This window comes from Podarcis tiliguerta, assembly GCF_965153285.1.
Source record: "Podarcis tiliguerta genome assembly, chromosome: 11".
Taxonomy (NCBI): domain Eukaryota; kingdom Metazoa; phylum Chordata; class Lepidosauria; order Squamata; family Lacertidae; genus Podarcis; species Podarcis tiliguerta.
The window spans coordinates 47497062-47509275 of record NC_139544.1 but is presented as its reverse complement, the minus strand read 5'-3'; the positions used below and the strand labels follow the sequence as shown (position 1 = coordinate 47509275).

At 45.3% G+C, this 12214-nt stretch overlaps 2 protein-coding genes across 14 annotated transcripts in view; one reads left to right on the top strand and one right to left on the bottom strand.

Moving 5' to 3' along the window:
• TARS1 (threonyl-tRNA synthetase 1) overlaps positions 1–12214 on the top strand; it is a 205249-nt gene that overhangs the window by 148991 nt on the left and 44044 nt on the right. The window lies entirely within an intron of this gene.
• NPR3 (natriuretic peptide receptor 3) overlaps positions 1–12214 on the bottom strand; it is a 51436-nt gene that overhangs the window by 37972 nt on the left and 1250 nt on the right. For both annotated transcript variants that reach the window (XM_083402981.1, XM_083402980.1), the window contains exons 2-4: positions 9730–12045; positions 2033–2155; positions 17–183 (exon numbers count right to left, since the gene is read on the bottom strand). In XM_083402981.1, coding sequence (XP_083259107.1) covers positions 17–183; positions 2033–2155; positions 9730–10459 — 1020 coding nt within the window. In that variant the 5' untranslated portion in view covers positions 10460–12045. The remainder of the gene's footprint in view (positions 1–16; positions 184–2032; positions 2156–9729; positions 12046–12214) is intronic.

Here is a 12214-nt window from a genome sequence, read left to right as displayed (position 1 = left end):
ATAATCGGGCACTTACGTAATCATCATCATGGATTCCTTGTTTCTGTACAGAACTTTTCACCTCCATGGCAAACTTCTCAAATTCAGGTTTCACTGTCCTCAGTAGTGTGACTGTCTGGAGGGATGAGTACGCCTGCTTTGCTTCAAGGTCGTATTTGTCTCCTCTCTTCCATGAGCCATTACCTAAGGGAGAAATAAAAATATTTACAATTCCAAGCCAGTTACCATAAAGAGCTCGTTTTCCCCCTTTCCTCCTGCTGTATTCCCCATGTGTTGCTGGGGGCAGCCGGAGATTTAAAGGATGTTGTCCTGCTAACAAAGGCGCACAAGCCACCAAACTTAAACACTTTTAAATCACACTTATTACCTATGAGAGCATCAAACACATGATCAAATCTCTCCCATTGAAATTAAATGTGGATGGATTGTACCTTGCATGATTCATCAATGCAGTTTTTTAAAACAAAAGGCTACACACTGTACTACAGAAAAAGGAAGCATGCTGTTTTCAAGGGTGAGATGTGTGGCAAAAGTCTGATATTCTTTACAGGAAGTTCAGGACAAAAATGAAATGAAAACAAGCATAGCTCTTGGGACCTAAGGAAGGGAAACAAAGAAACATTTCCCTTTTTGGGGGGGTCCCCAAGAGATATGCTTGTTTTTATTTCATTTTTTCAGCAATAACATTGTGCACTGGCAATACAGACAACAGAGTGCCACAACACAACTGCTATAATCTCCCTGGAAACCTAATTTTTACAACTGGAAATTTACACTAATGAATAAGAAAAAAGAATCAAAAATACTTTAAGAGCGGAAAAGAGAAAAGAAAAATATGTCTAGAGGGGTGAAGTGGGTGGGGAGTGTGTCTGCTTATTGTGGTGGTTATATTTAGCAATTTGGATGATTGTGTCTTTTTTAAAAAAAATTCTTGTTGCTCTTATAATATAAGCCACCTTGAGGCTTTGCTGCTTTGGTGATGAATTGAGCAAATAATCCACATCATTCCTCTACCTCCAGTCTAGTAGGATTCTATGAGGATGTTTGATTAATCAGTTGAGAAATGAATGAGCCCCTTTCCTTATTTGAAATGGAAAACTATGGTTAAATAGCTTCAGAACAAGCCAGGCCTTTGAAATCACAGACTCGTAGAATGGGAAGTAATCTTTGAGGTCATGAAGATCAACCCCATGCTCATTATCTTGCCTGAGCAGCCAGAGGCTGCAGCAACATGTATGGATCAAACTTCCCATGTGATAATGTGGTTGTCCGATGGGGACACATGTTCAAAGTGACACTGGCTTGGCATATGAAACATACTGGTGGCTCCAGACAAGTTACTGTCTCTCAACATAAGCTATCTCACAGGACTCAAATCCAGCTCTGAACTCCTTGAGGGCAGAGGGGAAAACAAATAAAAAAATAAATAAAAGGCTATCAGTTTTTCATACATTTCATAGAATCATAGAATTGTAGAGTTGGAAGGTACCCAAAGGCCATCTAGTCCAACCCTTGCAATGCAGGAATCTCAACTAAAGCATCCATGACAGATGACCATCCAACCTCTGCTTAAAAACTTCCAATGAAAGAGTCCATTGCCTTTCAAGAGAGTCCATTCCACTGTTGAACAGAAAGTTCAACTGTCAGAAAATTCCTCCTGGTGATTAGTGGGAATCTCCTTTCTTGTAACTTGAATTCATTGGTTTGGGTCCTAACCTCTGGAGCAGGAGAAAACAAGCTTGCCTCATCTTCCACACGACAGCCCTTGAGATATTTGAAGATGGCTATCATCTCTCATCCCAGTCTTAGCTCTTTTTTGCGTCACCAATTTCTCTTTATACACTGAACTTTTAAAACCTTGCCCCCCCCCCCTTTCTAATTTCATAATCCAAGTGGATACTAATAAGTGTTAGAAGAGACAATGCTATGTGGCATATTTTAAGACTTACAAACTTAAAGACTAAAGTGATCTTTAAAACTTTGCTTTGTTTATAAAAGCCTTGAACCCACCAGAGGAAAGAAACCACATTACCATATGATGAACTGTTGAAGAGTTCAATACTGAAGAAAGCATAGTCTCCATTGGTCATTCCTTGCCGATGTGCAGCCAACATGATGTTCCTTATTGCGTCACTGCTGGCACACATGATCACAACTGGTGAAAAGAAATGGAAAACACAGATAAGAAACTATTCCTCAAACTACTGGAAACAGATTGTCAAATTTATGTACAGCTGGAGATAAGGACATAAAATGTCCTCCGGTTGCTTTTCAAAATCTTGGATATAACAGCCAGCAACAAGGCTAAGGGTTTCAAAGGAAAATATAGCAACCAATGGGACAAATTTCACTGCCACTCTGCAGAAGCCCAGCTCCTAATTCTGCTAGGCTTATTTGAAAATACCACCCTCGATGGCCTATTATTGTCAGGCTTTTCATTGACATAATGTTTGTGGGGGTTTTAAACATCAATTTCATCATCCACATTTTAAATATTTCATGCAATGGTATATTTTTTATTTATTGGAGGGAAGACTTAAATAGTTGGAACATTTAACAATACATAGTTAGGGTGCAATCCAATTAAAGTTAAGCATTTTAAAATACCATTATAAGTATATGTTACGATATTTCCTGGAAAGCATTTAAAAACACTTCACTTTGGCTGGATCATACCCATGATGTTTAATAATGTGCAGGAAAGGAGGGGTGCTGTGATTCTTAAGACTTAGGGTGGTAGTCAGCTATGATTTACTCAAAGTAGAGCCTCGGAAATTAATGGACATAACTTAGTCATGCTCATTAATTTCAATGACTAAAACGTAGTTGTGTACTCTTTCCTGGGCATTGTGAACTAGGCATTCCTAGATCGTAATGCTACAACCTTCTCCTTTAATCCAGCACTTTCCAACTTGGTTCCCTCCAGAAGTTTTGGAAAACATAGCACTTGGCTGGGACTGGTGGCACTTGTAGTCTGACAGGCACCAGGCTGGGAAAGGTTGCTTTAATATGAATAACTAAGATCAGTGATAACAAATCCCGTCATTCTGTAGAATGATTGAGTTACAGAAATTAAATTGCTAAAACTTCACCAGATCTAAATCAAGAGAACTGGAACATCTTCAAAAACCTGTGACATGGTAAGAAAAGTATTTTAGATTGTGTGAGAAAACCTGTCTGCTTTCGCCAGACACTTTAAACCTAAAACAAAGATCACAACTGAAATCTTATCTGTGCTGAACCTAAAACCTAAAATGGCTACACATGGAAAAGAACTGCCAAATTAATTAATGAAAATTGGCTTCATAATTTATACTTTGATTAAGTGAGTCTCTGCATTGACAGAATCACTAATCAGGGCAGTCAGTCTGCAGCAATGGCCACAGCTCAGTTGGGCAAGCAGAAGGCTGCTCATCAACAAAGAGGCAGACAAGACAAGGCATAGAGGCAAAGAGGAAGCAAATGATATGCTCATGGACCAGAAGGAATTTACAGGCCTTCTGCTAGAAGTAAGTAATGATAGGGAATCTATGGCACTCCAGATAATGTTGGACTACAACTCCCATCATATCTGACCATTGGCTTGATGCTTTATAGGGCTGATGGGAGCTGGATTCCAGCACCATCTAGAGCACCACAGGCTCTGGTGCAAAAGGCAAACTGCTCAGATTGAGGGGCAGTCTGAAGCCTCACAGGACAAAGTGAAACCCCACAGGTGCACTGTGTTTGCTAATAACTGCAGAGTCAATAGATGCATGATCTCAACTTGGAAAGATGCATTGGCCACAACAGTCGAGAATGACTTTGTAGGTCATCTAGTCCAATCTCCTGCTTGGTGCAGGCCTGTAGTTTAATCTCCTAACAAGCTGCCAGCTTCAGATGCACACATACAACTTATACAAGCAAAATCCACCGCATGCATGGACCACTTTCTAGCTACAAACAAGTTTTGCTGGATTTCCTTCAAAAATACCCACTCAGTTCTAACCTATATATATTTAATCTGCCATTAAGTAAGCAGAATCAAAATTATTCCTCAAGTATCAATTAGCAAGATTGACTAAAAGCACTGAAGAATTCAAGTAGTGATAAATCACATGCAACAAACCACAGAAGTGTAGTTAACTGAGGCTCAGTCTACACAGGACAGCAGATTATTTCTGTAAACTGCCCCAAAACATATATACAGTGCATAGTGGGAGCAAAGGTCCTATTTTTAAAGCAAAGGGGCATGTGGTGGTCCTGGTGGGGCACTAATATTTTCCCCATGTGTGGTTAATCTTCCTTCAGTCTGTCTCTCCAGCTTTTCTCCAATATCAGAAATGAACTGGGGGAGGGGTGAGCACTTGGGGCTGGGAGATGCCATGATAGGGGTACAGAACAGCCTACTGTACAAAGAAAAGAGATGTATTTACCCACCATTAACATATGGCCCCTGGAAGGCTGCCCAAGAGGCCATGTAATGCCATCAGGGTGAAAAAGGTTCCCCCACCCCTGGTAAGCAGCAGTCACATGGAAGGTTTTGTTCCCTTCATTTGTTCAGTCTAAAAACCAACCCCCATTTCAGTCCTTGTAAGTGACTGGGGACGACACAGATTTAACACAATGTATCCCCCAATACTTACAGCTCAAGCTCTGGATTTTGTAATTAATTGTATCCACCATTTTCCACCCAAAATGTATATCACTAAAGATCACACTAAGAAATGATTATTAAATCCATTTATTGTATCTAAGTTTTCAACAGCAAGAACAACAACAAAATGTTTTCCAAGCTGTTTGTCTCCCAGTTGCTTGATTTTCTAAATTGATGAGCGTATTGCTGAACAAATGTGAGAGTCAGGAATCCATGTGCTCCCCTGATGGTTCCTTCCACAAAATGCCTTTGTTATTTATGCAATACTCAACGGGATCTCTCCAAGGTTGAGGGGGAAGAGACTCTATATTCAGCATGGCCAAAAGAAAACATCTCTCATACTTCTAACATAGTCAGAGTCACTATAAAAGAATGAAAGGTTAAGCATCAGATTTGTTGCTGTCCATCCAACATTTCCTTTTGGGTACACTCATGGGGTTTTTGCATTCTTAAAATGAAAGACCTTGAAAAAGAGGCTGATTGCTAAGGAACTATTATTATATAGTACAACAACAACAGGGGATGCTTAAATCAAACAGGAGGGGTCCTTGGCTTGAATAAAAAGTTGAATTTATTCACTTTCCACAAAATACGATGGCTCAGTTTGCATGTAACGGTAAGCTATCGTTAATGGTTTACTGTAAATATTCCTTTCTGGGCTGCTAAGACTGCTCACAAATGCAGGAAACAAACCATAATCCCTAGCTGAGTTATGCCTGATCCAGGGATTGAACTACAATGTGCAAACATGGCTCTTGTCTGATGGTGAAACTAGAAATGTACTGGGAATTCCTTTTTGCTCTTGATATACAAGGCAGAGGTGGGTTGACAAGGCAGGAGCTACTAGTGGGAATTGGAAGAGGTGCTTAACCCTGCCCTGACCTCACTCTGCAACTTCCTGTTGTGTCTGCTTTCCCCCACTTCCTAGGAAAGCATGTCTTGGATGTCCTGCTTGGGGTATAGATGATAAGAATAAAGCTGGAAGGAGCAGGGAAAAGTTAAACACCCCCACTGCTCCACATCTCCCACTTCTCTACTGTATATGCCCCTCTCTCATGTTTGGACATCAAACACACAGCTGAAAATCCCATGTTTACTCTCAAATGTTTAGTTCCACCTTGAGCTAGCAATTTACAGGACACAGTGCACTTTTAAAATACCAAAGAAAGAAGACAGTTTGTCTAATGTAAGTAGACTTTGAAAGATGTAACCCTAGTCACTGCCATATGAAACAAGCCAATACCAGCTTTATAATCCAATGCAAGGGTCAGTCTGCCCCAATAAAGTATGTGTGAAAGTTTATAATTACGTAATCAAGAACCATTTGAACAAGATTCTAAGGCAGACATAGCCCCTGCTTAGTCTATCCGCACAAGTGGAAAGCTTTCATTCATACACTTGGGATTTTTTGTGGTGTGCTAGTGATGCAGAGAAACATTTCAACAGCCCTTGACATCTCTATTCCACTCCCCAAATGTTACAAGAGGGTGTTTTATCTCAATTTATCTGCATCCTGCACTTGCAAGCTGATTTTTCTAGAGTGACAATGCAGCAAACTTCTTTCTGCTGTACAACAGCGTAAAGTTACAATATGTAAATGTTCAACTGTTGCTTCAGAAGAAACACACATTTATAAATGAGAAGAGAGATGTGGACATGATCAGGAATAACTATGAGCCAGGGCATTTTTAATACATATCCCAAGGCAGTTCGGAAGTCAGGCTTTGTGGTGTCTCTTGTGTAACAGATGACAAGCAAATGCAATGAACAACCCAGAGGGATCAATCTGAAGTTTCAGTGGAGTATATCTCAATCCCCATTCATTGTAAATCTGACTCCTGTGCTTCCTGCTACCCCTGCTGAACTCAAGAAGTCCAAAAGCCAACAGGGTATGACCTACCAGAGAACAACTTCCTACTCTGAATAAAAACAGGAAACACCACAGAAGATTAGACTCTGCTGCTATTGAGAGTAGTTGGCCCGAAAGCTCCAAACAAGAACTATTTGTAACTGACAGAAAAACAATAACGAGAAGCACAGAAAATGTTATATCTTTAATACAATGTATTCTCCAAAATTGTATAACCTGCCCATATAGATTCTACATAGGCAGGTAATCCAATGTTGGATGAGTCAGCTTTTGAAGGAAATGCAAGGGGAAATCCTGGCCCAGTTCCTTCACTGGCAAATCTAAACAAAGAAACAGAAAATGGAAATGAGAGAGGCTGGCATAGACTTTTGAGAAAGTTGCACAGGAAGTCAGGAAACAGAACTCTGGTGTTAACTCATTCTTGCTATGTTATCTGGGGCATTTCTTCTGACAGGATTCGCTTTCCTATTTTATTTTTTTCATAAAAGGCATGCTGAAACGTATAGCCTTAAGTTTATTCCCTTCTCCCCTGACCTTACATTCCCAAGACAATGACTGCTTCTACAGTCATGTGCTTCTCACAACTGCTTGGGTCACAATTCTTTGCAGTCACACCATGCTTGTCACACACAGTCCAGGTGCTATTAGCTGGAACTACAAGCACACATGCATACATGTTTTAGAAAGCCTTATTAAGCTTTGCTAATACAAATCACAATAAGGCTACTCAAATGAGCATTGGGTCATGCTGCATCCAGGGGGTTCCTGTTTTCTCTGTTTGAATACAGCCCACATTCAATCAAACTTACTGTGCTAGGATCATATGAAGTGCTCCACATCAACAAAAATACAATCCTTTCTAAATGATCCATTCCAAGCAATTCCTGCTCAACTGTTTTCACAAACAGGACAGGAGAAAATGACCTAGTAGAAAACCAAACTCTGAAGGAGACTCACTCTTAAGAGCCTTATATACCTACATTAACTGGGCAGAGGTGAGACCTGAACGTCCTCATTACCTCAAACTCAAAAGCTAAGGCACTGTACCAGATCTATGTATGCATATATCTGTACAAAATTATTCAGGAAAGTCTGTAGCACATTCAGACTCTACAATCCAGCTGCACCCATGATTTCCACTGTTCATATCTGACTCAGTCATTCACAGAGTGGGTGGAAAGGCATTCTTATTTCATACCACTTTCCATTATGTATGGACACAAGAGAAAGTGTGTAGCAAATCCCCTAACAGCATATGAAAAGCAGCAAAATATTTGAGTTTCAGCCAACTACGGCAAACTGAAGAGTAGGTCCTCTGGACTAATTTTAGTCTATTGATTTCAGTAGGTCTAATCTGACCTAGTTGGGTACAACCCTTTTTTAACTTGTTGTAAGGGTTTGTTGTTGTTGTTGGCCTTTGCCCTGAAAGGAGGGGGTATACATTTATTACATAAATAAGACCAGATCTAAGAATACAGTGGTACCTTGGGTTACATACACTTCAGGTTACAGACTCCGCTAACCCAGAAATATTACCTCAGGTTAAGAACTTTGCTTCAGGATGAGAACAGAAATCGTACTCCGCCGGCACGGCAGCAGCAGGAGGCCCCATTAGCTAAAGTGTTGCTTCAGGTTAAGAACAGTTTCAGGTTAAGAACGGACCTCCAGAACGAATTAAGTACTTAACCCGAGGTACCACTGTACTTGTGTGGAGGAAAGAGTGAGGAGTTGGGTTATGTGTCACTCCATTCAGAAGATGCCTTGTTTAAATAAATCCTTGATGTCCATTGTTTATTCCTATCCATTCCTGATCCACCAATAACAGCCTGCAATATCCCCTATTGATCATCTGCCAATGTGCCTGCTTAGGAAATCCCATTTTCCCAGTGCATCTATTGCAATAAGAGGTGCTAGGCATACTGTGCTTTCCAGAATGTTATGAACACCTACTGGATAGTGTTTGTGGCATCATTGATGATAATACATTCTTTCTGTGTCTTCAGCATTTCTGAATAGCTTTTAAAACGGTTATTTAAAACTAGCCTTTAGTTGTTTTATACTGTGTATGTTTTCAGAGGTTGAGCGTTCGCACGTGTACCAATGCTGTCCTAGCAATCATGCTGCCCTTCAATATGGAAAAAGCTAGTGAACAACTGCATAGTTATCACCTCTGCCATAATTTCCACAAACTCTTTGCCATTTTAACATATAGTTCTGCAGCAGTTGAGCACACAGGCCCCAAATGTATATTTTTGTGTGGTCCCAAGCTCAATACAAGTCAATTGACAAGTTTTAATGGATTTGAATGCTGTTGTTAACTTTAATATATGCAAAGGAGAGGTTCCCCATTGATGGCAACCCTGGGAAAAGGAGCAGTAAAGCTGTAGCAGAGAGTGTAATGGAAAGAGTAGCTGAATCCTGCCAGGAACTGGGTGTATTTGACTGGAATGTGGTAGACCTCAATTCAAGTTACATCCCTGGTCTACGCAGGTTGCTTCCCCTTGGCCTCTGTTTCCCTTCTGTAAAATGGGAATAATAGTAGTCTACATCAGAGGGCCATTATAAGGATAGGTCAAACTGAACCCGGGACAATAAGATGATTACTGAGCATTCATTCCGATTTTGTTTGCAGAGAGGTGTGATAACTGTCTCAAAACAAGTGCTAGCCAGTTTCCAGTGCCTTTCCCCTTCACTTTCCGTATCGCAAAAAGCCGGCTCTCTGGGGTAAGCGGGTTTGTTACGCAGGCCCTGCCAAGCAACAATAATCGGGGAACCTAAATGTGTCTGTTTGTGACTGAATCCCACTCTGAAACGGCGATAGTCTGGATGCGCTCCCCTGCCCCATTTTTTTTTTAAAGCGGATATAGTTCTAAGCTGGAAATAGTGAAGAGGTGCTGCCAGACAGAGATGCCGAATAACGCAAAGGCGTTATTTGAATGCATCCCACCAAGCTAGCGCGCATCGCGGGGCGCAGATTCTCCGGAAGAGCGGTTGCCTCGGGCCAATTCTCCGCTTTCCCCTAAGTGGCTGCACCAAGCAGTGCGTAAAGAGGAGCGTGGCAGGATCCTTCCCGAGGGCCCTAGGGCGCCCCTCCGGAGTTGCGCGCTGCTCCTTGCGCCCTCTCGTCCAGGCGTTGCGCTCGCCCACCCCCAGCCGGAGGAGCCTCGTTGGGCTCCGGGTAAGGGCAGCTCCCTCCGGAGGTCGCTCCCGCGCGCATCCTCACCTTTCTCGCCGCCCTGGATGGCGCGCACCACGTCCTCGGCGTACTTGGCGCTCTCGTCGAAGGCGAAGTCGTCCAGGTGGAAGCCGGCGTCGCGGAAGACCACATGGACGCCCTCGGCGGCGAAGAAGCAGCTGCGCTGCTCCTTGTCTTCGTGGTAGACCAGCAGCACCCGGTTCCAGTTGTGGTGGCGGAAGAGCGCCAGGAACATCTCGCCCATCTTGGCGTAGCCCGGAGACACCCGGGTCAGGTGCGAGTACTCGCCCGTCTTGGTGCCGAAGCCGGCGGCCAAGGCGCCGGCCGAGATCATGGGCAGGTTCCAGTGCGAGGCCAGGCGCGCCACGGGCGCGGCCGCGTACTCGCACACGGGGCCCAGCAGCAGGTCCGGCCACTGGCCGCTCAAAGCCACCATGTCCACCAGGCTGAACAACGCCCCGTTGCCGCAATCCGAGTCGTTGTAGAAGAGCCGGAACTTGTAGCCCGCCGGCAGGAGCGTCCCGTTCGCCTCCAGGCGCCGCACCGCGTACTCGACGGCCGGCTTGACCCGCGCCAGGGAAAACAGGTACGCGTTGTCCTTGGGGAGAAGCACCAGCACCCGCAGCGCTTTCTCCTCCGCCTCCTCCTCCGCCTCCTGCACGCCCGGGCGGCTGCTGCTGCTGCTGCCGCCGCCGGCCAGGAGCAGCCAAGCCATCAGGCTGCAAGAAAAGCAGCCGAGGAAGAAAAAGGACGGCATGGTTGCGACGCAAAAGGGAAAAAAGAACTCGGAGAGGGGTGGGAAAGCACTCCTGAATGCACGGGAACTACGTACCCAAAGATGCGAGAAGAGCGCGCGCCCGGGGGAAAAAACCCCAAGCAAACCCTGCAAAGTTTGTATGGATCCAGCAACAAGGAGCGCCTCGTCTTTTCTCTCTCTCCCTCTCTCGTCTTGATGACTAGCAGGGAATGTGTTGCTTTTTCTTTTTAAAAAAGGGGGGATGTTTTGCAACTCAACTACAACTCTCCCGCGACTTATCCCTGATGCTGCGATGGTGGCGGGGGCGCCAAGAGCATCTCCTCCTTCTTCTTCTCCCCTTTCTTCTTCTTCCTCCCCCTCCTCCCCCGTCCCCCGTCTCTCTGCCTCCTGAGTGATCTCGGTGGACCTCCGTTGCTCCTCCTGGTCTCATAGCCTCTGTTTAAATAGGGTGGCAGCAGCCCGCGCGCCTGGTCGCCACACACATGGCGCGGCGAGGCCGGGTTTGAGCTGGAGGTGGGGGGGGGGGGGTGCGTGGGAGGAGACCGCCATTGACGCCCCTTGCCTGCCGGTGGCCCCGCCCCCTGCTCAGCCCCGCCCCCCTGGCCGCAGCCCGCGCCTCCGGACGCCCTCTCGGGCTTCCGCCACTTTGTTCTGGGCTGCAGAAACGAGGACGACCCGGTGGGCAAACGGCGAGGAAAGTGAGCCGCGATTTCCCCTCCTTTTTCCAGGAGAGAGGGGGGTAGGGGGGTGGGTGTGGGGTGCTGCATGCCTGCGTGCCCCGAGGGTTCGCAGATCGAGGGTGCTGCAAACCTGTGCATGGAAGTGCAAGTGGCTGCCCCGACCCCAGTACGACTTCACTTGAAATGCATGGAATTGGAAAGGTCCGTTGCAAAGTTTCAAGGGGCGCTGCTTTGCATGGATGCAATTAGGTGCAGGGCAGCAAAGAGGGGGCGGACTTCCCTCGGCTTAAAAGCTGCATTGTATGCAGATGTTCGGATTGCAATGAAGTCAGTCTCTCTCTCTCATCGGTCCTCCCACTTTGAACTATCGCCTGCTTCGCGGACCAGCGGGGCTGGTTGCTAGCTTGTTTACGAGCCGAGCAAAAACAGTAGGCGCGCAGTCAAGGGATGCGCGTGCCTCTTCAGGGGAACAAACGGCCAGCACACAATGCTGGCTAGGGTGTCCCCAAGGAGTAGGCAGAGTACCTCACCTTGGGAAGGAGGACTAGGACTCCGGATCTATAGTCGCAGTTCGTAGCTGTACACATTTAAAGAGTCTCTGCTTCCTGCCACCCTCCAGCTCCCCCATGAGGACTAGAAACTTACTCTTCTTTAATCGTTGCATGAATGTTTTTGGATGTAAAGACTTCCACATTTCTGTTATTTGCATTCAAGGAAGTCCTGTGTTAATTTGTCACCTGTTTCTTTCTATGGTGATCACTCGTAGCCGAGTAAGATTGCCTTCTATGAACACGGTTTTAACAGCAAGTGACCGTGGAGGCCGATTCTGCATCCACACGTCCTTCCACAGTGGGGACATAGGTTTCTGGGCAGGAATTGATCATGGTGATGGTTTGCCAAACGTGCCTTCTTCCAGTGGCGTAGCATGGGTTGTCAGCACCCAGGGCAAGGCAAGTAATTTGCGCCCCCTAACCCGTGAGCCAGGTGGGGGCAGAGAGCTGCGAGTGCGAGCGCACCCCCCCCCCAGATGTTGCGCCCGGTGCGGCCGGCCTCCCCTGCACCCCCCACACTACGC